This window comes from Hydra viridissima, unplaced genomic scaffold (genome assembly GCF_058129835.1).
Source record: "Hydra viridissima isolate aposymbiotic clone 2 unplaced genomic scaffold, HvirCarnegie_v1 scaffold_2, whole genome shotgun sequence".
Lineage (NCBI taxonomy): Eukaryota > Metazoa > Cnidaria > Hydrozoa > Anthoathecata > Hydridae > Hydra > Hydra viridissima.
This window is the reverse complement of record NW_028324301.1, coordinates 6,212,319-6,239,428: the sequence shown is the minus strand read 5'-3', so window position 1 is coordinate 6,239,428 and position 27,110 is coordinate 6,212,319. Positions and strand designations below refer to the sequence as shown.

General features: G+C 29.8%; 3 protein-coding genes and 1 long non-coding RNA gene across 21 annotated transcripts; 1 reads left to right on the top strand and 3 right to left on the bottom strand.

Annotated features, from left to right (window-relative positions):
• Positions 1-325: 325 nt before the first annotated feature.
• On the bottom strand, positions 326-4,181 carry LOC145183022 (uncharacterized). 2 transcript variants are annotated; one of them, XM_080058344.2, is made up of 2 exons: positions 3,809-4,181; positions 326-3,489 (listed from the first exon to the last, which is right to left on the bottom strand). In XM_080058344.2, exon 2 carries the CDS (start codon positions 3,477-3,479, stop codon positions 573-575), a length of 2,907 nt encoding a protein of 968 aa, XP_079914470.2. In that variant the 5' UTR covers positions 3,480-3,489; positions 3,809-4,181; the 3' UTR covers positions 326-572. The 2 variants fall into 2 exon arrangements, with proteins under 2 accessions (XP_079914470.2, XP_079914462.2); XM_080058336.2 differs by having other exon boundaries at positions 3,786-4,141.
• LOC149891690 (uncharacterized) lies at positions 4,133-7,226 on the top strand. 5 transcript variants are annotated; one of them, XR_016449712.1, is made up of 4 exons: positions 4,178-4,239; positions 4,306-4,426; positions 6,658-6,762; positions 6,862-7,226. It is a non-coding gene; the product is annotated as an uncharacterized LOC149891690 (long non-coding RNA). The 5 variants fall into 5 exon arrangements; XR_016449714.1 differs by having other exon boundaries at positions 4,182-4,239; positions 4,331-4,426; XR_016449715.1 differs by lacking the exon at positions 4,306-4,426 and having other exon boundaries at positions 4,133-4,239.
• Positions 7,227-8,556: 1,330 nt separating this feature from the next.
• On the bottom strand, positions 8,557-18,655 carry LOC145185770 (cytosolic carboxypeptidase-like protein 5). 13 transcript variants are annotated; one of them, XR_016449708.1, is made up of 9 exons: positions 17,076-18,655; positions 13,432-13,719; positions 12,336-12,498; positions 12,082-12,257; positions 10,924-11,440; positions 10,665-10,760; positions 10,302-10,434; positions 9,854-10,044; positions 8,557-9,767 (listed from the first exon to the last, which is right to left on the bottom strand). XR_016449708.1 is itself a non-coding variant. In XM_090078212.1 (8 exons), the coding sequence occupies exons 1-7, from the start codon at positions 17,157-17,159 to the stop codon at positions 9,880-9,882; spliced, it is 1,785 nt and encodes a 594-aa protein (XP_089934338.1). In that variant the 5' UTR covers positions 17,160-18,655; the 3' UTR covers positions 8,557-9,767; positions 9,854-9,879. The 13 variants fall into 13 exon arrangements, 9 of the variants coding, with proteins under 9 accessions (XP_089934338.1, XP_089934337.1, XP_089934342.1 ...); XR_016449707.1 differs by having other exon boundaries at positions 9,863-10,044; XR_016449709.1 differs by lacking the exon at positions 17,076-18,655 and adding an exon at positions 14,517-15,957 and having other exon boundaries at positions 9,863-10,044.
• A 3,008-nt stretch (positions 18,656-21,663) lies between these two features.
• On the bottom strand, positions 21,664-25,755 carry LOC145198026 (signal peptidase complex subunit 3-like). The gene is made up of 6 exons (XM_090080492.1): positions 25,686-25,755; positions 24,945-25,106; positions 24,452-24,525; positions 24,202-24,278; positions 21,924-22,039; positions 21,664-21,816 (listed from the first exon to the last, which is right to left on the bottom strand). Exons 2-6 carry the CDS (start codon positions 25,091-25,093, stop codon positions 21,696-21,698), a joined length of 537 nt encoding a protein of 178 aa, XP_089936618.1. The 5' UTR covers positions 25,094-25,106; positions 25,686-25,755; the 3' UTR covers positions 21,664-21,695.
• Between the last annotated feature and the right edge of the window lie 1,355 nt (positions 25,756-27,110).

The following is a 27,110-nucleotide window of genomic DNA, read 5'->3' as shown; positions in this document are numbered from 1 at the left end:
GTATTTAAGAAAATTATTTAATTACAAACTATTCCTAAATTCATTTTTCTAAGTATATCACACTATATAACTGTATGGATATTGATTAATTTCGAAAGAAATCGCTTTAATTAATAACTTATCGTAGGAATATTACATAAATTTACAAAGCCAAGAAAAATATATATATATATGTATAATTAATTGTCTGAAATAATAATTCAAGCGCGCAATTGAGATTAAAAGCATTACGGATTTTAATTTATAGATTATTTTCCATATTCTTGTTTATACACTAAAAATTTTGAAAAGCAGGAAAAAAAAAAAAAAAAAAAAATACTGCCTCTGAAAAAGCAAATCTATATTATAGAAATAATTAGTTTAAAAAACCAGTCAAATTATCTCTTTACTGTTACATATAAATTATACGTTTAGATTTTGGTTTAAATAATTTAAAGAAAATCAAAAAAAAATTAATATGATCCAACTCAAAATCAGTTTCAACTCAAATAATCCCTGCCGTCCCTGCGCTAAAAGACTATTGATTGAGATGATAATTATCAAAAAGAAAAATTTAAAAACCAAATTTATGGCTAAGTAGCAGATATTTTGCTCTTATCTGCTGCTTCTATAGTATCTCCAGAAAACAAATAACTATCAAGAACACTCTTTCGACTGTCTTTATCATTCCCAGTTTGAGATTGGAGAGAACTTTTATCATCCTTGCAATCAGAATTCAGAACAGAGTGAGATTTGTCAAGAAAATGTTTTACATGAGAGTTTTCATGAACTTTTGTGGCTATATTATCATATTTTTCACCAAATACTGTTGGTTCAAATTTTGTTTTTGTATTTAAAATATTGGATTCATTTTCACTATTATCACTGGAACTGTCATCTGCTTTATTAACAGAATCAGAATTTGAAACTATCCCTATTAGGCCTTGGTCAACTCCATCATTGAAACTTATTCTACTGGGTACATCAGACTTCTCATAATGACGGTTATGAATACTTCTCTGATGTCTTCTCCACTCAGACTGGTCTCTATAAAGCTTACCACAATCATGGCAAGGAATTCCTATTCCTAGGTGACGACGCACATGGCGTTTTAAAGAATGTCTATGTGCAAACCTATCACCACAATAATCACATTGAAAGGGACGAGGAAGCATAGATAAACCAAAGGAAGTGCCATACTCACTTTCATTGGATTTTTGTCGGATTGATTTATCATCTAACTTTTGAGTACTGAAGTATTCATCATGTTGTGAAAATGAAACTGGAAGTGAAGTCTCACTATTTTGAAAAGGAGCCTGATACCTTTGACGAGTAACAGAATCAAGTTCTACCATTGAGGCACCAGTGGAATCTAGTTTTTTGTCATTTTCTTCACTTTTATCTGATCTGTCTGATTCAAACCCATCTTCATCACTACTAAGATTACTGTGTCTTTTAATTCCATGTACAAGCTCTTGGTGCTGAGTGAGGCATTTATGATAGCGGAAATTCTTATCACATTCTTGACATTTTAAGTCAAAGGTTTCTTCAAAACATGTTTGCTTCCTTGCATGACGAACTAAAGAATCTTTTCGTGTAAAACGTTGACCACAATTATCACAAATGAATGGACGAAATTTTCCATCTGTTCCAGGAGTAATAGCTTCATTAGAACTTTCGACTTTTAAAGATCGAGGAAGTTGCATGTTATTATTCTCTGGGTTATGTTTTTTATGTTGTAAAGGATATTGTTTGCCGATATGAGATGCTTCTATAGAGCCATTTTTATTAGGATTTGAGAAAAGTGTTTTACAATTATTATTTCTTTGCTTTCCATGATTGTCAGATGGATCATCTGAGGAACTACATGAGTCATTTGCTATGGGAGTTAAGTTCACAACTTTTTCTATTTCATTATTATTTGCAGTGAAATTTTCTTCAACATCACTTTTCTCAATTTCTGATTTCTCCTTGTGCTTCCTCAGATGAGTTAATAAATAGTCAAACCTAGGAAACTCAAGACCGCACACTTTGCATTGATGAACCCGTGATATGTCTTCTTTATTAGAAGAAAAACTTAGATCAACATTTTTAATGTAACGCTGGTCATAATACTGCTTTAAGTTCATTGCACTACTTGTGTATTCACTAAGGTTAATACTTTTTATACCAGCAGTATTAGAGATTAAAGATTGAGATTGATTATGTGAATCCACATTCTTTTCTGAATCAATCTTCATGTACTTATGATTTAATCTATCTTCACCAAACTCTACATCAGATCTCTTAAATTCATATTTACGCTTTGGCAATAAGTCATTTTTAGTTAAAGTTCTATTTTGATCTTGGATTTCTTTTGGCCTTGTTGCCAATATTCTTCCTTGTAAACATTCTTTTTGTGATATGTAACTGGTACTTGAAGATTGTGAACCATGGAACACAGAATAAACAGTAGATGTAATTGGTCTGTATATTGGGTCTGAAAGCTTTGGGGGTTGACTAGAGGCCTGCAGATACTTTGGGTAATAGTTATGTGTTTGTGATGATTCTATAAAAGGACGAATATGTTGAGGAGTTATTCTTGGTGCAAATGGTACATTTTTGTGTTCCAATTTAAAATGTTCTTGAAGGTCAAAAGTTTCCATGAAAACTTTGCCACAAACATCACAAACAATAAGCGATTTACCACTACAGGTACTTTTTTTTAAGTGCCTAGTGACTGAGTCTTTTCTGGTAAACCTAGCACCACAGTTTTTGCAAAAGTATGGTTGATATTTTTTGTTATGGTCATTATTCTCTGTATTTCCAGATTGCAAATCAATGTTAGAACTAGATGGAGAGACCATTGATGTATCATAAGTACTTAAATCTAAATTATTAGTGTTTTGGTTTTCTGTCTGATCATCATTAGCTCCATCAATAACTCCATCTTTAACTTCCTCTGTTTTTATTACAACTGTTGAGTCAATACCAGTGTGATCAGAAGATTCAACATGTTGAGCACTTTGATCTATACCAATAAGAAACTCAGAGTAAGTTTCCTCTGCATTGACTTTATCTTCACCAATTAAGTGTTCAACATTAGAGGTTTTATTGAAATAGCTATCCATTTCTTTTCCATCTGCCTTTTTAGGACAGTCTCTGAGTATATTTGTTTTTACTGCTTTTAAACATTCACTGTTAGAAAATTCTTGTTTTGAAGTACTATCTGGAGTATCATGAACATATTTCTCTTTAATTAAATTTAAATTTTTATTTGAAAACTCCTCTTCAAATGACATATGTGTGTTTTCAGTATAAATTTGAGATGCATCACAACTTTGCTGGTGAACTTTTAACTCGTAATAATCTGAGAGCATGTCTCCACAGTCATCACATTCTATTTCAACACCAGTGTGTTTACGGTTGTGTCGCTGCCAGGCATCTACTTGGTAGAAATAAGTATTACAATAGTAACAACAATAACGCTTTCGATGGCTATGAGGTCGAGAAATATCCATTGTCAATATCCTAAATAATAGAGATAGCATAAATAGTATAAATAGTTAGCTATAAATCATCTCAACATTAGTAAAACATAAAAACAAGGATTATAAAAAAGTTATGCTTGCACATTGTTTATAAATACCATGTTATTGATATATAACAAACATACATTTAAATTAACTTATTAACCGTGAAAAAATAAAAGCATGTTATTGAATTTTAATTATAACTGATAATTGCTGCCGAAATTAATTGATATGGTATATAATACAAGAAATAATTTATTACGAAATCTTAAATCCTAAGATTTTATTTATTACCTGAGCAAACAGTTCATAAATACCTTTTAGAGTGTAAACATCAGTAAATAAACTGTGGAGGTTTTACCATACTTCTTTCAGTAAACTTTTTTTTTTTTTTTTCTTTACACTGCGGCATCTCCGGGTGTAACGCTTTAAGAAAAATAGAAAAATATATTTCGTTTGTTTTATCGATCCGCCATAATAACCAATAAAAATACGATTGTTTCGATAAGGCCAGTTTTATTTCATTGTGTAAATGTATTTTTAAAAACGTTTATCTAAGTGAAGCGAGACAAAAGATAATCCAGTTGTAATCAATACGAAGTCTGGAATGTTAATCGAGTAAAGCCGTTGGTGGTTTTGTACAAAACCCTATCGTGAAGGAAAATTTTTTAATTTAAAGTGACGTCAAACAAAAACAAAAAATTGCCGTTCGCAACAAAAATTGCCTTTGCATAAAGCGTAACAAACGGTAAGATATTAACATTTTCCTCTAAGATTGCATAATAAATCAGTTAATGAATATATTGCATCATAGCGGCGTTTCTTGTTTCGACAAGTAGAACAAGGAAGAGGGTGCTAACTCAAGATTAAAAAGATAACCAATGGATAAACACTGAGCACAGGAAGTAACACCAGATGAAATACAGAAAAAAGCGGTAAATAAAACCTGCTTTTACGTAAACTTAACTCATAAGCACATACTTATTTCGTGTTTGAAATAAAGTTTTATTAGCAATATTAAGTGACGCTTTATATAGCAAGTGTACTAGATTACTTAAAACAATACTCTAATTGTGAATATTCAGACGGTCCCAGTTTAGGCCATTCATTCAAGCGGGTCGCAGAATATATTTAAATTGATGAAAATATTTAATAAAAATTAGAAATCCCATATTTAACGTCTAAGAATCTTTAATTTTTCAGAGTAAATTAATTGGTAGGAGAGATGGTATTTGCTAATTTTTGTAATTCTAATTCCGAAAAATGCCCAAAAAAATCCTAAAATTACTTATTGCACCGAAAGACTTTAGCGTGTCTTCGCTAAAGAACTTATTGTTGCATCCAAAAGATGAAAATGTGTAACACTTCAAAACTTTACTTACACACGAACACAGACAAAAAAAAAAAAGCCAAACTGAATTGAAGCGAAATAAATTAAGAATGATGCAGTTTCACATTCAAACTATAATCAAAGAGTTACACTTGTAGAGATGTATTTTTAGTAATTCTGCATGAATTATCATCATGGAGTTTTTTAAATAAATCTAGTAAATTTCTTCGTGTCCATGGTGAGAAATACATGAGCAGTCGTTAACTCTGAATGAAATTATAATGGAATCTATAAAATCCATATTTTAAAAATAAAATTCTCAGAATTTCTGTTCCTACATAATTAAGATTATAAAAAGTACATTTTAAGGAAATTATCATAGTGCTTTGTGACATTAAAACTTAAAACTTTAAGTTTTATTGCATGCGTTTTAATTCGTTTATGGAACAGTTTGGAAGTTCAATCTTTTTAAATACAAATAGTCACAAAATAATATAGTTATTTGCAAATACAAACATATTACATATAATTCCTCCATATACATATATATATATATATATATATATATATATATATATATATATATATATATATATATATATATATATATATATATATATATATATATATATATATATATATATATATTATATATATATAAACACGAGATGACTTATTTTTTAAGGCTCAATGATTTTTTAAAGACTACTTAACCTACCGGTGTGGTCTCAAGAAGTCGTTTGGGAGATAAAACTTTTGGGAGATGTACTCTGTTTTCTTAAAACTTATCTTAAATACAATCAGGAATAACTACTTATATATGTTAGATCTGTAAAAACAAAAAACTTTTTAAGATTTAATAAATAATTTTTATAAATCTAATTTTATTATGTGATTTTATCAAATTTCTTAAGAGTTTTACTAAATTTATACTTTAATTTTTCCCGGGGTTGAAAATATAGCCTGCACCAAACATTTGAACTATTTTTAACTCGTTTTTAAGGAACGTTTTTAAGAACGCCTTTAAGAACGTTTTTAAAAACACCTAAAATATTTAAATCACTGGTATAAAGCTGTTACAAATTTCTTATTGTTTCAATTGGGCAGCAAAAGGGCGGCGAATATTAACCCTAAACGTTTTGCCTTTTTTCTAGTTTTTCTAGTTTCTTTCTAGTTTTTCTAGTTTTACTGTTCAGAATTTATTCGTTTTCTGATATCTCGTTTTGCCGTATAAATGCAGAAGTTAATTTATTCAAGAGGCTCAGCTTATTATACAAATTAATTTCTCCTAGCATTTTCACTCTCCTCGTGCAAGATTAATTGAGTATTTTTGATTGACAATGTGTTAATTTAAAATATTAAGTTCAACGCAAGTCTTACTAAATTTATGTAAAAACATCTTTCTCACACCGTTTTGGAAATAATTTATTTTTTTTAAAAAAATGTCCCCAGAAACAGCATTTTCAAAGCCACCATACTATGTCTACTTATGTTTTTTATAAATTCGCAAGTTGGATTTCTTGAAATGTTACTTTAAATTATATATATATATATATATATATATATATTTTATTATTGTTTTTTAAATTTTAGATGATGTCGAATCTTATTGTAATCTATAAATCATAAAGCACACTTAGTACTTGATATTTGCTTAGTATTTTAGTAGTGGAGTTGTTTAAAAGTCTACGATAATTAAAAGTTGTAATTCTTGTCAATATTTGCTTTTGTTTTACAGTAAATAATAAACAAATTAAAACATTGTGTCATGAAAAGTTTAAAAAAAGTAAAACAAACTAGACGCTCTTCTGAAACTAGTTTGGGTAAATATCTTAGAATAGAAAAAGATTGGCTGAAAACTGAAGTTCCCAAACTAAGAGATGTACAGAGAAAAGGTCTACTTGCACAGGAAAAATTGTTTCTTTCTGATGATCTTGATAGGTGAGTTTTCAATTTCAAAAAGATAGGAAATCTTACAACTTTAAGTGTTTTAAACAAACAATTTAAAAGGGTTTAAATTTTATTTATTTATTTTTGTAGGAGATGTCATCTACCTGTAAAAAAAAATCTTTGTGGTACTGGCGGATTTGTTATTAAAACAATGGTCTCCAGCCAATGCTTTTTTGCAGTTTTTAGTTAATCTCTACAAACAGCTTATCAGTTAATCGTCATTTGTAATAACTTTGTAACCGTATTGAGTTTTCATGGCTTTAATTTGAATTAAAGAAAACAAAAAAATATAACTGTGACAAATAGTAAAATCCTGATGTCATATCTTAAAAAAACAGTCAGTTAAAATTTTAGCTGCCTGGAATAAGTTTAGAGACATTTCTAATTGAAAAGAAACAAAAGAAAAAATTATCAAACTGCGTGAAGGTAAACAGGACAAATTGTTAGATATAACAACACGCAAGTGTAACATTACTTTGTAATTTGAAAATACTTTATGTAAGGAGGTTAATAATTTATTTGCTGGAGTTCACATTTTGCGCATTTCGCATCTAAATAAATAAGGTTGGAGAAAAGTCACCAAATTGACTATCAAATTGACAACGTAGAAACAGGTTAAGGCAAGGAGAAGAAAAATAAATAGTCTTTTGAAAAAAGATTAACGCTTCACTAAGCTGCAAGTTTGCTTCTTGTTATGAATTAGGTACCTTAAATCTTTTGCTTGCCGACAGAAAATCTGACAATCTTTGCTACAGCAGGTGGCTTACAGGTGGTCATGCAATCCTTATGTAAAGCTACATAATTGAACATGGCTTATAAGGTGATATTTGGAAAACTCTAAAAGTTCTTACTCAGCTTGTGGCTCAAGTAAAATTTCATATCTGGTTTAGAATCAAGGTGAAGCATTTTATTGTTGATGGGCCCCATCATCTAATTAAACTTTTTCATCTATTAAAAGGTCAAACAGCGGAAGTGGAAGGATGCAACTATAAAATCTATTTAAAATAGGGCATTTCATGTGCATTCTGAGCCCTTCCTTATTTCTCTGCTTGTAAACTCATCAAAAGAAAATAGAACTTTTGCAGTCTACAGAGTTATGAAGATTAGAGGAGATTCACCGGGGGTGATACAAGTGTAAGATCCCAAAAAAACATACACTGAACTTTGATACTCTGTCTCTCCTTGAACTCATTGACTGGAGTACTAATCTCGAAGCCGAGTTTCCAATTCAACATGACGAAGAAGAATTTAGAGAAGGTAATAGAAACTCCTATGGAAGTAACTTACTTTCCTCTCCACACCTCCTCCACTCAGTCTTGTAAAGGAATCATAAAGTGACTGAAGTGGCAGCTGCTGCTTATGATTTTCAGAGACGGGATGGTTTTTTCAGAGCAAGAATAAAGAGATGTTGTTTTAAATTTGAGATGTAAGCAAGATTTAAATGAAATGGTTTGTTGAATTGTTTTGTTGAAAAAAGAAAAAAGAATTTTTTAGTTGAAAAAAAAAACGGCAAAGCGTCAACAAAGATAAAAATAAACTTTAAATATAGTAAATATAAACTTTAAGGTAAGGCGTTGAACGAATTTGAAATTAATTGAAAAGTAATAATATGCTTTCGCAAATGATAAAGCCCGAGAGAAAAACTCTATCTAGATTTAATATGAACATTATAAATATATGAAGCTATAAATAACATTTAAAATCATAAATATGAAATCATAAATAGTAACGGGTCCGCCAAATAACTTTTTTTTTTTGAAAATGCTATAAAAAAAAACTACTGAATATTTTCTCAAATGTCTTTTTTTATTTGAAAGTACAATCCTTCCGGTTAATAATGGAAAATAATTTCATTCAAATGGCTGCCTCGGCTGGCCATGCAGTAGCCTACACTATCGGACCAATTTTTAAGCACATTACCGATTGTGTGCAGCTGTATTTCACCAATGGCTTCACGAATATTGTCCTTTAAAGCGTCAATTGTCTCTGGCTTGTCGGCGTAACACTTATCTTTGAGGGCACCCTACAAATAATAGTCCAACGGCGTCAAATCGCAAGCTCCAAGGTGGCCAAACGACATCAGCTCTGCGGCTGATAATGCGATCTTCAAAAACAGGACGCAAAACATCGAGTGTAGCTTCGGCTGTGTGGCACGTAGCGCCGTCCTGTTGAAACCAAATGTTGCCAATATTCTCCTCTTCAATTTTTGTGAACAAAATTTCCGTCAACATGGCCCGAAACGATCGCCATTGACTGTAACGGCCACTCCTTGCTCATTTTCGAAGAAAAATGGCCCAACTATGCCTCTGGACCAAAATCCGCACCAAACAGTGACTCGTTTTGGGTGCATCGGCTTTTCAATGTATGCGTGCGGGTTTTCTGTGCCCCAAATGCGACAATTTTGCTTGTTTACATACCCGCCAAGATCAAAATGAGCTTCATCTGAAAAGATGATTTTTTTTAGCAAAATCGGCATCTTCTGTAAGTCGATCGCAGGGCCATGTAGCGAAGCGAAAACGCATTGGATGGTCAGTTGGCTTCAACTCCTGAACCAATTGGACTTTGTATGGCGTCATACCAAGGCCTTTATGCAAAATTCGTCTCAATAATGTCTCCGAAATGTTCAATTGTTGAGAACGACGGTGAATTGATGTTGATGGCGCTTCACGCACACTTTCTGCCACAGCAGCAATATTCTCCGGTATACGCACTGTTTTTGGCTTTTCACGCTTTGGTTTATCGATGAGGATGCCAGTTTCTTTCACTTTTTTCACAAGATAACGAACATACGGAGCTGACGGTGCTTCTCTTCTTCCAAAATCCGTACGCAATTTTCGCACACATTCTGCAACATTACCCTGATTTTCAAAGTAATGTCGCAATATTTCCCAGCGTTGTTCAAGCGTATACACAACCATATTCGTTCAGCGGAAGGATAAAACTAATTATCTGTCAAATCAGACATGAGCTAAGTGTTACCATTCACGAAATAAGCACTAGTTGAAAAAAAAAAAGTTAGATGGCGGACCCGTTATAACATTATAAACAAAATATAGGGTAAATAAATGATCGTAAACATAACTGTTTTTACATTTTTGTTGGCAAAACTTAAATCCACGAGTTTTTTTCACTTTTACAACGTCTTTCTTGTATTAGGAACTTCATCAACCATTTTCGCACAGCATCCACGCTGCTAAATTCAGAAAACGGTAATCTAGACCAAGGGTTTTTACTGTTAATATCTAAAGCAACAATTGCCAAACACCTTCCGACCTGAAACCAATTAAACGTCATAAATAAGTATATGCTACATGGTGATACCAACAGATAACCAAGTTATCTGTTGATATATTTCTTGGTTATCTGTTGGTATCACCATTTATGGTGATACCAACAGATAACCAAGAAATATATTCTAATTTAAAAATATATTTCGATGAACTACTTTTTTAACATTAATTTCCCAATAAAAAACTTGAGTATAATGCGGAAAAGTGTAAACAGAAGTCAGAATAATAACAATATAACACCTCATAAAAGTGTTCAGGGGTGTAATACGTAGTTGAACCCGATATTGCATGTGCAGCTTGCCTTTTATCACCTGTTGGCGAAATAACTTTGTTTATCGATTTTCCACTATTATAATTGCATTCTAAAGTATAGCTATAATAAAAAAAAAAAAAAACACTCGTTATGAAAATCATCGCTACTTTTAAAGAATAATTTAGATTTAGGCACTTTAGAAGATTTTTTTCACATTATTTTCATTCATTATTATGTCGATTACTGCACTGTCTTTGTTTAAGTAAGAATTTTTACTAAGAATTTAAATATTTATCAAAAAAAGAAAACGATTTTTGTTAAGCACAGTAGATTAAAGTTATGCTACACACCAGTGAACGATACCCAGCTTCTTAAATATAGCAACTCGACCACTACCTTCTTTTGACAAACCATCTTTACTATCTCGCTGGTACATGTTTTTATAACTAAAATTACATGCTTGAAAGTCAAAGTATGGACAATTTAAAGAAAGTAGCTTTGGAAGCAACATGCATTCCACTTGATCATAATAATTAGCAAAATGATTGCCGTATATAAAACATCCTCTCTTACAAGCATGAGCATGAAGATCAACATAAATTGATATACCTTTTGGTGTTTTTACAGCATCACTGGTGACGCAACTAAGCGTCTTACGTCTTTTTAAGTAAGTAGAACAGACAGGCGAAGGAACTTTCTTCTGAAAACCAACAGGTAAATCTTTCATACCGCATGAAAAGTTTGTGTCATGAGAATTAACTCTGCTCTTAGAAATGTCAGGTAAACTACGAAACAAACGACCTTTTGAGTTATTTTTAAACGTTTCGTCACACATTTCAAGCCGATGATAGTAAGATAAAAGCTTCTTTACAGCATAAATGGATGGTTGCAAAAGAGGATCAGGATTATCATATGTCCTGTTTAAATTTACACCCAGTGAATCTGACCTGTAATAACCTCGTTTTACTCCATCAGGATTAAGCATTGGTATCATTTTAAAAACAAACAAATTTCTCAATACTCGAGATCTTTCATCATCAGAACTGAGTATAAAGTTAAGAAACCCATTGAAAATAAAGCTAGCTGGAGTTTCACCTGGGTGCACTCGACTACTTAAAAAAAATACCTAAAAGAATAAAAAGTTTCATCAAGTATAAACACTGAAAACATAGACTGTATAGTTTTTCCTGACACCTACCAATTAGTATTTATATATTTTCACCTATCATGAAAACCCCAGCCTACTCCCTGATAGAAAAGATATTTACTTGCTAAAAAAAAACAAAACAAAAAACATCAATTACAGTATACTGTACAAAAATTCAAATACTGCCTTTATTGTGCATTATATATATTTTTACATACCAAGGATTGTACAATCTTCTTGTCTCTTTAGTTAAGAGTTAATTAGAGATATAAGAAGAAACCTCATTAGAGTTTTCTTAACAAACACTGAAAGATACTACTTTAATACCGTAAAATCATTTAACCAGAAAACATAGTCACTCTGATTGGTAAAAAACCTCTCAGGAACCCTTCAGAAAAATACCCCTTAGTTTTTTATTTTATTACTTACTTACTTATGATTTCATATTCCCTTATAAAAACTGAAAATGATATTTTTCATCCTCATTCTTCATTATTTTACCAACCCTGTGCTATGCTGTATGTGCCACTATACAAAAAACCTACTTGCAATCTAAATAAGAATTTACATCAAAGATGTCCTCTGAAAAATCAAATATGCAAACAATAGAAGCAACTAACTTTTTTTCCTTTAAATAACAAAGAATGCTGATTTAAATTTTCTTCTGAAGAACAAAAATCATTCAGGATGTTTTTTTCACGCTCTTGTGTGATCCCTGACATAGAAGAAACTGTCAGCAAATCCACTTTTAAGCCATCATTTGATAAGCATAGTGTATCTCTGTGAAAGTATATATCTAAAATAAAAGACACAGAGGATACACATATGCTTTTAAATAAGAGCATTCCCTAATAAAAAATTAAAGTTAAAATACCTGGTATCTTATTTCCAGAATACTTTTTATCTAAGTCATCCAAATAATCTTGACACTCTGTGTAGGAGAATGGATAACAAAATGCAAAGTAAGCTATAGTATCCTTTTTAATACTGCTTCCGAATTGATGTAGATAAGATAACTTAAAATAACTGTCAACAAACTAGAAACAAAAAAAAGTCATAATTTATTGTCCACATTTTTGATTGGAAATTGTCTATATTTTCAAAACAAAAACTTCTGAGAAACAGATATTTTAAAGTGAAATTGATTTAAATATTTTAAGTATTAGACAAGAATGCTAGCATACAATTCTACAAGAAATAGAAGATTCCATTGCTAACAGAACCAGCGGAAAATGAATTTGTATTCATGGAAACTCATGCTTACTCACAATCCACACTGATCAACAATGAGACTTTTTGCCCAAGCAATATCAAAGAAACTCTTAATAGTGTAAAATTGTTGAAGTGACTCATCTAGCCAGCATTTTCTGACAGAAAAACTTCAAAAGCCTACATTACTCCAAATGGCCAAGTAATCAATCAATTTTTTAAGTTAGAAAGTATATGAACTCATTTTATTCATAGCTGAGCATCACTCTGATAATAAAACTCTCTAATGTAAATAGCATGTTTTTGTACTTTAATAAGAAACACATTAGTTTTGCATCAAAAGCAGATAACCCACAAAACCTACCTAAGTGTCACCTATTTATAATTTTTCGAGCTATTCTGAAAAGATAGCATATGTGAAGAACTGGCAAGCAAATTGTCACAATCAACTTTACAATAAACTACTTTTCAAGAAAATCAGTCATAAACTTGTAAAACAGCTTTTCAAGGCAATATTTGTTTGAGTTGGAAAAATCTGAAGAAATGAGGCAAAGACTAGAGTTTTTTTCATCTTAATTGTATTAAAAGCTCAATCAAAAAAGGCTGAGTTTTTAATGCAATTAAAAAGAAAAAACTCTAGTATAATACATTACTTCTTCCTAAGGTATAAAATGTTTCATGAAAACTAAAGAAACTACTGCACTTTACATGTTAGTTTTATAAATTCAATCTAATAAACCTTTTAAAACAATTGTACTTACCTGAAATGTTGGTTTATGTATTATTTTTTGCCACTTGCTTTTTCTTGACGGAACTATTTTAAACACAGGACGCATTCCTTGACTAAATAAACTTGTAAGTTTGTTAAGATTTTGTATGTTAAATTTGATTATTTTCCCAATCAAAGAACCTTTAACACTAAAGTAAAACCATGATCTGTTTCTATTCTCATTGCAACTTCCAGCTGCATCAGGGTTTGTCCATAAGTCGAATTCCATATCAAAATCTTTTGAATGATTTTTTTTCCGTCCATCTTTAAAATTGGAAACCTGACCGAAATGAGAAAAAAAGAAACAAAATGAATTAAATCAAAAATGAAAAAAGAAAGTCAAACAGCTACTCAAGATAATCAATTCTACAAAATATGATTGCTAAATGTTTAAAGATTGTGGCTATATGTAAGTCTTGCTAAAATTTATCAATCACTTATATCAATATTTTATACAAAAATCATTTTAAATCAAAGATATTATAAACTAAATTAGTACTTCAGTAAGTGCCTTACTGAATATTTGTATTCACTAGTTCTGAAACAAAGTGTAAATATATTCCATCTTTGATATTTGTGCTATCAATTATATAATGTGCCTTTTTTATTCATGAACTGTATTAAAAGATGATAAGCTATATCAAGAAAGTCAAAAACATAAAGACAAATTATTACATTTTTGATCTTCAAAGACAACTAATTATAATTTTGTGTGTGCTGATTATTGCTGATTATATTCAATAAATAAAATTTTACTGAATTTCCTATATTCAATTGTAAAAGAGGGAAAGGGGAAAGGGGGGGAGGGAGTAAATCACTAATATATTCACTGTAAAACCCCTGATCTTTCACTACTGTCCCCTAGTTATACCCAGATTTCTTGGGAATCCAGGATGTAAATTTTCAATGCAATTCAACAGCCAACTAAACTCTGAATACTATAATTCAGTTCTCACTGAATCACTTAAATATTTTCCATACATTCAGCTCAAATGTTTCTTGAATCAATTGTTTCTTTTCATTTTACCTTATTTGATTTGTCTGGGGTTCAACAAAAAAAAACTTCTTTCAACTTACCTAATCTTTTGAAACATGGAAACCATGTTTTACAGTTAGTTTTTTAGATTCTTTTCACAATGCCAAACTTGATGTGTAAAAGTGGAAGTAAAATTTCATCTGCATTCATTAAGAAATTAAATTACATGCAACCTCTTCAGATTTCATAGATTGTTCTTAAAGGTTACTCACAAGCTACATTTTGATTCTCACAAGAACAGCAATCCAAAGACAAAAGAAGTAACAGTGCTTTTTAAATTAACCTTGCAAACCTATTAACAAGTCAATACTTAAGAGATCTCCAAAGATTTTCAATTGATTATCTTCATAATAAATGGAAGTAGCATTTACATGTTCTCACAAGTCTCTTTTAGGTGAGATGTTTTTAAACTTCTGGTTGAGCAATAAATGACACTACACAGCTGTCAAGTGCCCCTGAAAAGTCCTTCAATATGAATGCATTAGGAAAAAAAAGGGGATCTCATAATGGCAAATATTTATCATTCAACCAAGAAGCAAGAAGTTTTACTTTATTTTTTTGACAAAGTCAAGTAATTTATTAGATTATTATGAGCTTCTTGGCTAAATGTCAGCCAATTGTTGCCCCCATCATCAGGCATGTAATCTGTTTTGCCTAAAGGTTTTGTTTTCTGGCAGATGTACTCTCTTCTATAGATGTTTAATATTGTGTAGACCTGATTCCATCTTGCGTAGGATTAAGAACTAGAGTTTTATTGTCTCATGCCACTAGTCTAAGAACTGATTGAAGGTTAGGAAAAAAAATCTTGTTTTTGTTATCCATAGTATTTCCACAAATACTAACTAAGCAGAAATAGCAGTTATCTAGGTGATTTATTAGTTCTCTCTATATTATCTGAAAATGAAAGGTATTGATACTTCCCTTTTATTCGACCAACCAGACAGCCCATTAAACACAAAGTACAGTTAAAGTGAGGTGCCCAAGCCTTGATTGCCAAGCTGACTTCTAAGATTCCACATATATATTTTACATATATTACTTGTAATGTTTCTTTGTTGTGATGAACCAGAAATTTTAGAATGACTATTACACAAACACAGAATGGTACAGTTCAATATATAAAAGAATCTCTAACAGTGAATAGGAAAAATATATTAATATCTGAAACAGAAAACAGTATTATTACATAAGGAATAGTATATTGTATATAAAACAGACTTATTAAAACTAGATATAGTGGGAAAAAGCTAAGTACATATTTGGAATCAGTGTTCAAGAAGTATCAAGTTATCACCCAGTAATAATCTTTAATTGTCTTTTAGAACTTTAATAGAAAGTTTTTCTATTGCAGTGTGATAGTGTTTTTTAATTAGTCTGTAAAAGTTCTCATTAACCTTATTGTTTTAGTTTTTTACCTTAAAGCATGAAAAAAAAAAACTTTTAAAAAATTGGTTGTATTATCAAAAAACATAAAATATCAAAGGAGAAACTGTTATATATACTATTATTATTACTATTATTATTATTGTTATTATTATTATTATTATTATTATTATTATTATTATTATTATTATTATTATTATTATTATTATTATTACTATTATTATTATTATTATTATTATTATTATTATTATTATTATTATTATTATTATTATTATTATTATTACTATTATTATTATTATTATTATTATCATTATTAAAGATAATGATATAAATAACAATGATGATAATAATAGAATAAGGTTATCTTACTTGTTTTACAACAGCCAAGTTTCCTGAATCAAAATTTGAAGAAAAAAAAATGGAATTGATCTCAAAATCCATATAGCTCAACAAACATTTAGCTTTTATGATCACAGATACTGAAAGTACACAGGTATTATGCTCAGTATTTGAGTAGATGTGTAATTGTATATTTATTTACAATGGTTCAACACTAAACACCAAAGTTTTATAAATTTTAATTTAAAATTTATATACTGAGGTATTAGTTGTTTTTCTTTTAATTTTTTTTTTATAATCAATTTGTTTCTGAATTCCCTCAATCATCTAATTTACTTTAATTACAGAAGTAACCTTTAAGTGAAATCTGGTACTGGTTGTTTTCTTAAAATACAGTGATATTTCAAAAACTCATTATAAGAAATACTTTATAGTGTTTTTTTGTGAGAGAGAAAGAAGTAAAATTTTACAGTAAATAGGGTTTTAAACTGAGTCCATGTACAAATGTTTACACATTCAAAGATTTAATAATTTGATATAAATAGGGTTGGGAATACCGGGATCCCGGATACCGGGATCCCGGTATTTGGAACAATTTATAGTTGCCGAAATACCGGTATTGAAAAAGTCGAATACCGCTATTTCGGTATTCGAAATAATTTCACCATTCGAAATAATTTCACCATTCGGAAGCTCAAAAAGTTTAAAATTTTAATTGATCTTATTAATGGAAACAAAATTCATCGTACAAAAGTAAATGTGGGTATATATATACTAATATCATATATAATATTGGTTACTTTTAGTTAAATTAAAATATTATATAAAATTCCAAACGGTAAGTTAAATTATACATTATAAATTATACATTTTATTACCTTTTTGAAAATTTGTATTTTATACGGATATGAATATTCAAGACTTTGAGGAAAATTCCAAAGCAAATGATAAAAATTCACCATGGTTTCATTTTGTAAGAGAAAAAGCAGGACAGTGTGCTAAATGCAAGTTGTGTAAGAAAATAATAAAAACACATGGAGGTTCTACAAGCGATCTTCATACTCATTTAAAAACAATTCATTAAGTCAATTTGTTAAAAAGAGATGTAGGTAGCCCCACTGTTTTAGGTTCTTCAGAAACTTTGCAGACATCAAAACCTTCAGTAACTATAAACAACTTTTTTAAAAGTGATAAAATGGATGATTCATTGCCAGCGATTTTAGCTAGGATGACTGCGTGTGATGGTTTATCATTCAACATTGTTTGCACATCATATGATATCAGAAAAGGCTTAACAGCCAGAGGCTTTTCTAACATACCAAAGGGTCACAAAACAATTCACAAAATGGTATTGAATTATAGTAAAAATATACGAGACGAAGTAATTAAAGAATTATTAAGCAGAATTGCAAATGGAAACAGATTTTCTCTAACTTTCGATGAATGGACATCGATTAGAAATAGACATTACATAAATATTAATGTCCACTCTGACAAAGAACTTTGGAATCTAGGATTAATTCATGCTTTTGGAACAATTCATGCAGAAAAATGTGTTGAGCTTGTCAACGATAGGTTAAGTGATTTTAAGCTTTCGATCAAGAATATTGAAGGTATTACCACTGATGGCGCTGCAGTTATGACAAAGGTAGGCAGGTTAATTGAAGCACATCAGCAGCTATGTTTAGCGCATGAAATTCAGTTGGCTGTTATCGGCGTACTCTATAAAAAACCTAATAATGAGTATAGTCTGTATAATGAAGAAAATTCCAACATTACATCAGTTCCTACACCCAGATTTGAAAAAGAGCAGAATTCCACTGATGATGATGAATTAATTGATGAAGAGTGGTTCGAAAAGTGGTCAAAATATTTCGTTCTTCGCCTACAAAAAATGACAAAGTCCTACAAAAATATGTAAAAGAAGAGTTTGGGAAAGAATTGTCTCTGGTTTTAGACTCAAAAACACGATGGAATAGTTTGGTGTCTATGTTAGAACGTTTTGTCAAATTAAAAAATTGCATCAAAAAGAGTCTAATAAATTTAAAATCACCTATTTTTTTTTTCAGATGCAGAGTTTGAAATGTTGTCAAATATCTTTTCAGTTTTACTTCCTATTAAGCTTACACTTGAAGCAATCTGCAGACAAGATGCAACTTTATTATCTGCAGATGCTATTCAATTTATGATGAAATCAATAATTGGCCATCCATGTTCATTAAGCTATGAACTGAAAGCAGCTTTAAAAGTACGTATTCTTGAAAGACGAACAGAAATTTCAAGTGTTTTGCAATATTTACACGATGCAGACTCCAATGAAAATCCGAGCGATGATGAAACCTATAGAGATTATGAATTATTTCTCATCATTACCAAAGCTGCAATCGCAAAAGTTATCATTTCACAGATACAACGACTGGGTGTGGCCAACTTGCATTATGAAGCTGCACCTTAAGCAATAACATCTACTTCAGCCAACAATATTATAGACACAAATATAATATTCAATGTTGATGATGATGAAGTTGATCAAAAAAATGAAATTTCTCTGACTTTAAAAGAAAAGTTGGAGATATCAATATCAAAAAAAATTTGCACCAGATTACCTGAGAGTGGAATCGACCGAAATAAAAAAGATCTCACACGCTCAATAAAAAAAGAAATGTCATTTTTTGAGACAAATGGCATAAGGGGAAAATACTTAACTTTAATATATAATTATTTGCTAAGTATTCAACCAACCAGTGTAGAATCAGAGAGAGCTTTTTCGGTAGCTGGATTAATCTGCACCAGAATTCGGTCTAGGATAGGAGATAATTCACTTAACAACCTATGTTTTCTGAGATCTTATATCAACAATCAACTGCAGAAAAAGTAGAACCTTAAAAATTTATGTTTTCTTCCTTTTCTTATGATTAATATATAACTAAGATTTTACTGAATTTTGTTTTTCTTTTTTTTATTCTTTAAATAAGTTAATATAGCTTTTTTTAATTGCCAAACCATTTTTTAATTATATTATTCATTCATTTGTGTTATTAAAGGAAATCTAATAATACCGGTTTAATACCGGAATCCCGGGATTATAAATTTTCAATACCGAAATACCGGTATTTGATTTTTGGTCCGGTATTCCAAACCCTAGATATAAATGCTTTCATAAATAAAAAAACAAAATCGACGGAACACGATTTTTAAAAGCAACAATTCTAAGTATTGAGGGGGTGATATACGAATTGAATACCACATTATATTTACTAAATATAGAGTTCTCGAATGTAATCTTTAACGGAGAATAGTGCAATATAAATATTAATTTTCAAAATATAAGTTTGAACAAAGGTTTGAATTTCACTCTCCTCCTTAAAATAATTGTCAACTAATGAATTTCATACCATCGATGCCCGCCCTGAACGCCCAAGCACATCAGCAACCAATGAAAACATTGAAGCATTGAATAAAATTGATACGGAGAATCATTAAATTACAATTAGAGAAGTTACTGAGGATTTCGGCATATCGGTTAGCTCATGCAATGTAATGTTTTCAGATTTTTTAGACATGAAACGTGTGGCAGCCCCAATCATAAATATTTACAAGATATCTAAATTGCACTTCCGCAGTGAAGCAAACTTTTTGCCAGCCAGGTTTGTTTTGCCAGCCTGAAATTACGCAATGATAAATAAAAGCAAAACAAAAATGAATTATTGTCAGTTCAAATAAAACAGCTACCGGTGTTGCGTTAAAAAAAGTTAAAAAATAGTTCTACGCATGAGCATTATGGTTAAAAAGCGTTCGTTAGGGAATGAAATTAGACGTTAAAAAAGTTGCATTGTTTCATTAGGGTATATAAAGTATTAAAAATTAATTTATACTTTATATTAAAAATGGCTGTCCATGTTTACTCAGTTGATGATATTAAGCAGTATCTTTCAGATGGCATTATTAAATTTTTTGAATCACAAAGTATCGCTTTCTTGAAATATGCCAAAAAAATTTGAACTTTGTGGTATGTGTTTATTTATAAATAACATCGAAATAAACTTTATAATATGTATATTAATTAATATAATAATAATATTATTTTAGATTAATGCTTTACGGCGTTAAAAAAGCCGGCATTAAAAGCTTTAAAAACTTGCTTCATTTTTTCTTACGGAAATTTTGTGAGATTAGACATATATCATTGGGTAGCCCACACGTTTCCTATGAAATAGCTATATTTTATAGCTATATAGAAATAGTCAAAATTTAGCCGAAAGAACCGTTGCATAAGGACTGCTCAGAAGAAAATAATGACGTCAACAATGATTCAGATTTGTTAAAAAGGTCATAACTAGTGACGAAAGACATATGGTTATCATTGGTAAGATTTTTTTCATAGTTTCTTTCGAGTACAATGGCGTGGTGAGTTCATAATTTTTTGCCAGGTCGCACAGTCAATATGAAAACCTTCAAGTTATACGCTGTTTGCGTGAAGCAATACGAAGAAAAAGTCCAGATTTGTAGCAAAATAGTTCATAGTTTTTGCATCATGACAATACACATGCTCACACATTGTTGCAGAGTCCTGACTCTAAGCCATGGATTAAGGCCACCTATGGCATAGTTGGCTTTAATCTGACCTCCTATAGAGTATCTATGCAGATTGCGTAACATTGTCATAAGAAATATTAAATTTTTTGATGGTATTTAAACTAACAGTTTTTAGTTACCAGATTCTAAATACGAACCTAGAAATTAAACACGAATACAAACCTAAAAATACAAATTTTGCAGCATATTACATCCAAAACTGTCTCGAGATAAGATTAAACTCAACTCTAAATCTCGTTTGTGCATGCTCACAAAAAAGTGGTCGATTTAGCGTTGCGTAAAAGGTTAGGTTGTTTTCTCAAAGACTTTGTTTTTATGCTTGCTGTTCCGAGAATGAAGATGAATTAGTTACTCAATTGCGAAATCGATTTTTATCTAAATGGGGAAGGATAGGTCCAGATGTCAGTGCAATATTATCCCGCTCTCTTTCCTCTTCACCATTAAGGTCTAACTTATCTTCTAAGGTTGTGCTCAATGATATGACAAGCAATTTTGTTATATATTAAATGTTTTTTCCTTCCAAATCAAGCACGATCTTTAACAGTAGGGGAAAAATGATTTGCAAAAGAATTTATGCATAACCAGGCGCCAGCGTCGCCCGAGTTTTTCTAATAATCAGTCATCCATATGAATTAAAATCGCTCTGAAAACTCTCCTAAATTGTAAAATGAAAACTGTCTTCTCACCAGCAACCATTTTTGATAACTAAGTTAATTTGAAGACCAAGTCATTCTGTGCAACGAGGGGTATGAAATACATATGCTTAAGAAATTAAAAAGCTTTTTTAAGTATTACTGTTGCCTATTGTTAAGCATAGAATTAAAATAATCCGAAGTAAAGTTAAAGTGAAACTATCGAATACAATCGCAGTGAAACTAACAAATTTATTTTTTTTATTTTTCTCAACTACTGTAAATGTCCGGAAATGAAAAACTGAAATGATCAGAAGCTCGAATTCGGGGAAGGATACCAGCATTTGGTATCAAGTTCCACGAAAGTGTCAAAGTGATGTTTTTGTGGCCTCTAAAAGAAAAAGAAAAAGTTTTAAAATATCTCTTTCGAATTACAGCAGTTATTAAAAAAGTAAAATCAGATATGCAAAATTTCAAACAACTTTTATAGTTTATTACTTTAAACCAGCGCCATCGTCAAAGAAATAATATTTGCTATTCATATCATGAAGATCTAAAAATGCATTTTCTCCACGTTTTATGATTTTGTCCCATATGACAACTTGGTTTAATTCCTAATAATTAACAACAATAATAAAAATAATAATAGTAATACATACATACATACATACATACATACATACATACATACATACATACATACATACATACATACATACATACATACATACATACATACATACATACATACATTCTGAATTCATATGGAATAATCATACATACATACATACATGATTATTCAAATTGTTGATGGAAGCAATTTTTCAATTATTTTTTGTCTGAAAATCTCATTTTTTTAAAAACATTGACAAACTTTCAGATTTTTAACAAAATATCATATTTTAATCAAAATAATGCTTTAAACAAAAACAAGATTATGCTATAACTTTATTAATAAAGCATGTTAGTGTCAGAGCACAAAGTGAAATTCTTTCTCAAATGGTAGAAACTGTTACTGGTCTTGCTGTTAAAAGGTTTCTCCATCAACTGTCTAAAGGATTTGGAAAAAGATGATTCAAGAAACAACAATTAAGGCTAGTGATTCAATTAAAAATATGAAAGGATCCACCAATGATACTTCATTTGATGGTAAAATGCTCAAGATTTCATAATTAGTGCATTTTACACAAAGTACTAATAATACTATTGAGTCATTTAATAGAATGGTTAGAGATGCAGAAACTTTAAGGGAAAGGTAGCTAAAATTCAAAAAGGTTGCTTTAGAGATGGTTGGAAAATGATCAAATGAATATAAAACAAACATGAAAAAATACAGCCAAGAATCAACAATTATACTAAATTTGTCAACAAAAGGTTATTACTGGGCCAACACCAACAAATCAATCTCATCCAAGCAAATAGGTGAATCAACTAAATAGTATTTACCTGGAAATGATAAAATATGAACTACTCAGACAGAAATAGATACATCAAACAAATGAAATGGAAGATTTTTAATAAATTCAAACAAAAAACTTTTAAAGTCTGGACCTTAATTATGATCAACAACAAAGAAAAATGGTCACATAATGTATATAGTTGTCCAGATTTCTTTAAGAAATTCATGTGCAAACATATTGTTGATTTTGCAATTTGAATGAAGTATTTTACACCAACTAGCAGCAAAAGACATTCCTATTGATGAAAAAACAAATTGTGGGAGACCAAAGAAAGCTACTAAAACATAACTAAGAGACTGATTACTTCAACTCGAATTTGTCATCATTTACATATTGTTAAATATCAAGAGATCATTTATTGTAAAAAGGGGATAAATAAAATTTTTACTGACCAACTTCTGTTTTTATTAACCAATTTTAATTTTATACTGAAAATTTTTAATTTTTATACTTAATTACTAAATTGAAGTACTGATCATTTCTTTAAAAAACTGACCCAAAATTATATATTTATTGACCAAAAAAAACTGACCAAAAAATTTGTGCATATATTTATATATATACTAGCTGGAATGGGCCAGGTTTTCCAGCTAATAAATATAAAACTTTACTGCATTAATCAAAAATGCATTTGTAGCTATGTAGTCATGTTTTTGGGAACTAAACTATACAGTGGTAATGTAGCTTTTTTGCAACAAACACAACAAGAACCTGCCTTTACAAATTTTCTTGTTCATTAATACCACATACTTTTCCAAAAATATCCTTCAAAAATTGTCATAAAAAACCATTAACACATATTTACAATATTTTGGCAAAAACTATTAAAATTATAAGCTCCGTAATCACCTCCTTAAGGGGGTAAGGAGTGGTTGGAGGGGACTGGAACTTGGTCTGATAAGCACCCTGAACATGGAGTCCAAGAAGGTCCAAACCTGGCCTAAAACCTTCCCTGGAAAAATTAGACCTGTGTGGAAAATTTGGTGAGGATGGGATCAAAATTGTGGATTTGTACATACATAAATAAATACATACATACATACATACATACATACATACATACATACATACATACATACATACATACATACATACATACATACATATATACATACATGCATGCATGCATACATACATGTATATAAATATATACACACAATTATATATACACATATGTGTATATATAGACCAAGAAATTCTGTTTGTTTGAGCAACATACTTCACAAAAAATAACTTATAATATCTTAACAACACTCTACAACAAGTTATATGAAATTAAACTTTAAAAATCAAAGTTGCAAACAATGTGTACTTACATTATTTTTGGTTTTATATTCTGCAGTCAAGTAGAGAAACAATTGCTTTACATTCCAATTAAATAATGGCTCTAAATCTAGATAATAGTTAATTGTTACTAAATAAATTAACTTTTGATTCATAAGTTAAATGTTGTTTAATAAGTTATTTGTTGCTAAATCTAGATAATAATTAATTGTTGCTAAATAAAGCTCATGCAGAAAAAAAAAACAAAAAAAAACCTGTTCTAAATAAAGATTAAAGGAGTACCAGATTTTAGGTCAAACTTTACAAAACCCATATCATTCTTTGCCCTGACAGCAGTGAAGTCTCGTACATGTTTTCTATCAAGTCAAAAATAAACAATAAATTATAATCATTGATAACATCAATTAAAATATAAAAATATTAAGAGTGTAAATGAATGTTCCTATTATTTATTTGGGCAAGTGTTAATTTTTTTAAAATAGTAAATGTTTGAAATATGAAATCAGAGTGAGGAGTACTTAAAAGCTTGTTAAGCATTTTGACAATGTCTTTGAGCACAATGGCATTCATGGCAAGGTCAATACATTTTATTCACATTTTGGTTGTTGTTTTTTTTAGTAAGTTTTTATTTTCAAAACTTTTGTGTAAACAATAACAAATTATGAATATAAAAACCAATAGGAAGCACTTGTTTTGAAAAAACCAAATCTTTTTTAAAACTTATGGTGCATGTATATATCTATACTAGACCTAGTTTAAAAAATGAGATACTTACACCAGCTGTTTACTAACAGCATATGAAACATTTGGCTCATGATATGGTAGGAGGATATATGTAGATAAAAAACAACCAAATGTCACAGCACCCAAAACTGACAGACAATATGCAAAAACAACATTAAGGCGAGTTAATACACTATGCATTTTTTCTTTAAAACTAAAAGAAGAGAAAAAAAAACTAAAGCATTTTTTCTCTTTTGAAAAATACAAGGATATACAACAAAACTTAAAAATCAGACTATGTAAATTCATAATAAAAACAAATTTGTCTTGTAATATGCAAAACTCTTATCAATAGCAAAATCAACTGAAGATAAAAAATGACCGATTTTAGTTAAATAATTGTAGTTGATAGTGTTTAGTATTATGGTGTTTGGTAAAATATGTAAAAAATTCTTAAATAAAATTTAGTTCTTTTCCTTTTTTCTTTTTACACACAGATATATATAAATATGTAAGTTTTATAAACATAAACAACAACTTTAATCAAAATAGCCTTTTTATAATCTAAAAAAAAACTTAAAAATGTTAGAAAATTTTAAATATCAAATGACAAGAACTTATGATTTAGAACTTAAAATTACTTGCGAAACTCAGTTTTATTTTTACTCTTGAAACGGAAGCTTAGCAAATATAACTGTTAAATGTCATTAGTTAATTACTCTCAAACTTTAGTTAAATGTTATAACAACAGTTAATACATTTAAGGATACTGATTTTTTGCACTACAACTCGCCTTTTCTGGTCTATCACTTCTTCTTTTGATTCGTTTTCTGAACCTTCTGTAACGACCACTCCGTGTAAAGAAAGATTGAAATAAAAAATACGTGTTAATTCCGAGAAATTACCTGAATTAAAACCTGCATTTCTCTCATAAATCATTTAATAAACACCCAAAATTTCGAAGACTGTGAAAAGGTTACTATGCAAGTTATACAGAAGTTTGAGACATAATATTTCATCTTACTCATTCATTTAAACGAGTGGTGAAATTTTTCTCAGTGGAGAAACGAGCTTAGTAAAAAAAAAAGTTAGATGGATAGGAAATAGCTTCTTTTTTTCTGCTACGTCCTTTAAACTTTTAAAAAACGTCTGAAAAATTTTAATGAATGGCTTAACTTGATTATGAGGGTTAGGCTGTACCCAACATTTAAATAAGTTTTCATAGCCTTTCCAGAAAAGTATATAAGAGTATCATTAGTATGAAATGTTTTCGTGTACAAAGTTTCAGTATCAAAATCTTTTCAGCTTTTTTTTTGAGATCTAAGTTTAAGGAATTTAAAATTTTAGTTTAAAATAAAACAAGCACGCTAATATATATGAGTCGAATTTAGATAAAGAGAGCAGCCTTTCTCCTCCCATATTAACTTTTTTAAATCACAGATTATAATAAAAAAATATTTGAATACGATTTTATATCAAAATGTTATTTACAGAATGTCATAATAAAAATATTTTATACCAAAATTATCAATTCGGTTGTTGATAAGTTAATGTATTTAATAACTAACCTTTGTAAAAAAAAATGTGATAAGGATAATAAACTTAAAAAAAAAATTTATATTTTCAACATTGTTACAATCTGACGGTAATAAAAACAGTTAGTAAAACAGCACTTTCAAAGGAACAAAATTAGAATAACCAAATCTCATTTCACTGTAAAAAGAAAATACCATGTTAAAAATATTTTATTTTCTGTTAAACTAAATTAATTTTCGTCACAACATTAAACTACAGTTAATTTGAATAATTTAAATACAGTATCATCTATACTTGAACAAAACCAAATTAAACTTATTACAATCAAAATAAAAATTAAAAAAAAAAATATCTGGAGCCGCCACTGATAAATTAACTTTTTCACTGAAAAAGAAATTTTTTTCTTCAGGTATTAAGGGGAGGCTAACGGTTTTTACTGTGGATGCTGTGAAGGATATTTTTCTACCCTAGAGTAATCAACACAAACGCAAGGACACACTCGCGCTCGCACACACAAAATCTTTCACACGCAGGTGCACTGAAAACTCTGACATCAGCTGTCACCAATACAGTGGATAGTGAATAATGTGGTGCTCTGCAATTAATTTAAAGTATAAACAAACATTACACAGTTACCATATTTATAGATTTTACTATGCAAACTTTTACAAGAATTTCACAT

Coding starts and splice junctions, on each gene's coding strand:
- LOC145185770 (XM_090078210.1), bottom strand. CDS start 17,159: ATGGTGAATTTTTATCATTTGCTTTGGAATTTTCCTCAAAGTCTTGAA. Junction 10,435..10,664: donor AAGCTGGGTATCGTTCACTG/GTGTGTAGCATA, acceptor TTTTTATTATAG/CTATACTTTAGAATGCAATT. Junction 10,045..10,301: donor CCCCTGAACACTTTTATGAG/GTGTTATATTGT, acceptor AATTGGTTTCAG/GTCGGAAGGTGTTTGGCAAT.
- LOC145198026 (XM_090080492.1), bottom strand. CDS start 25,093: ATGCATAGTGTATTAACTCGCCTTAATGTTGTTTTTGCATATTGTCTG. Junction 24,526..24,944: donor GCTGTTAGTAAACAGCTGGT/GTAAGTATCTCA, acceptor TTGACTTGATAG/AAAACATGTACGAGACTTCA. Junction 22,040..24,201: donor AATATAAAACCAAAAATAAT/GTAAGTACACAT, acceptor GTTAATTATTAG/GAATTAAACCAAGTTGTCAT.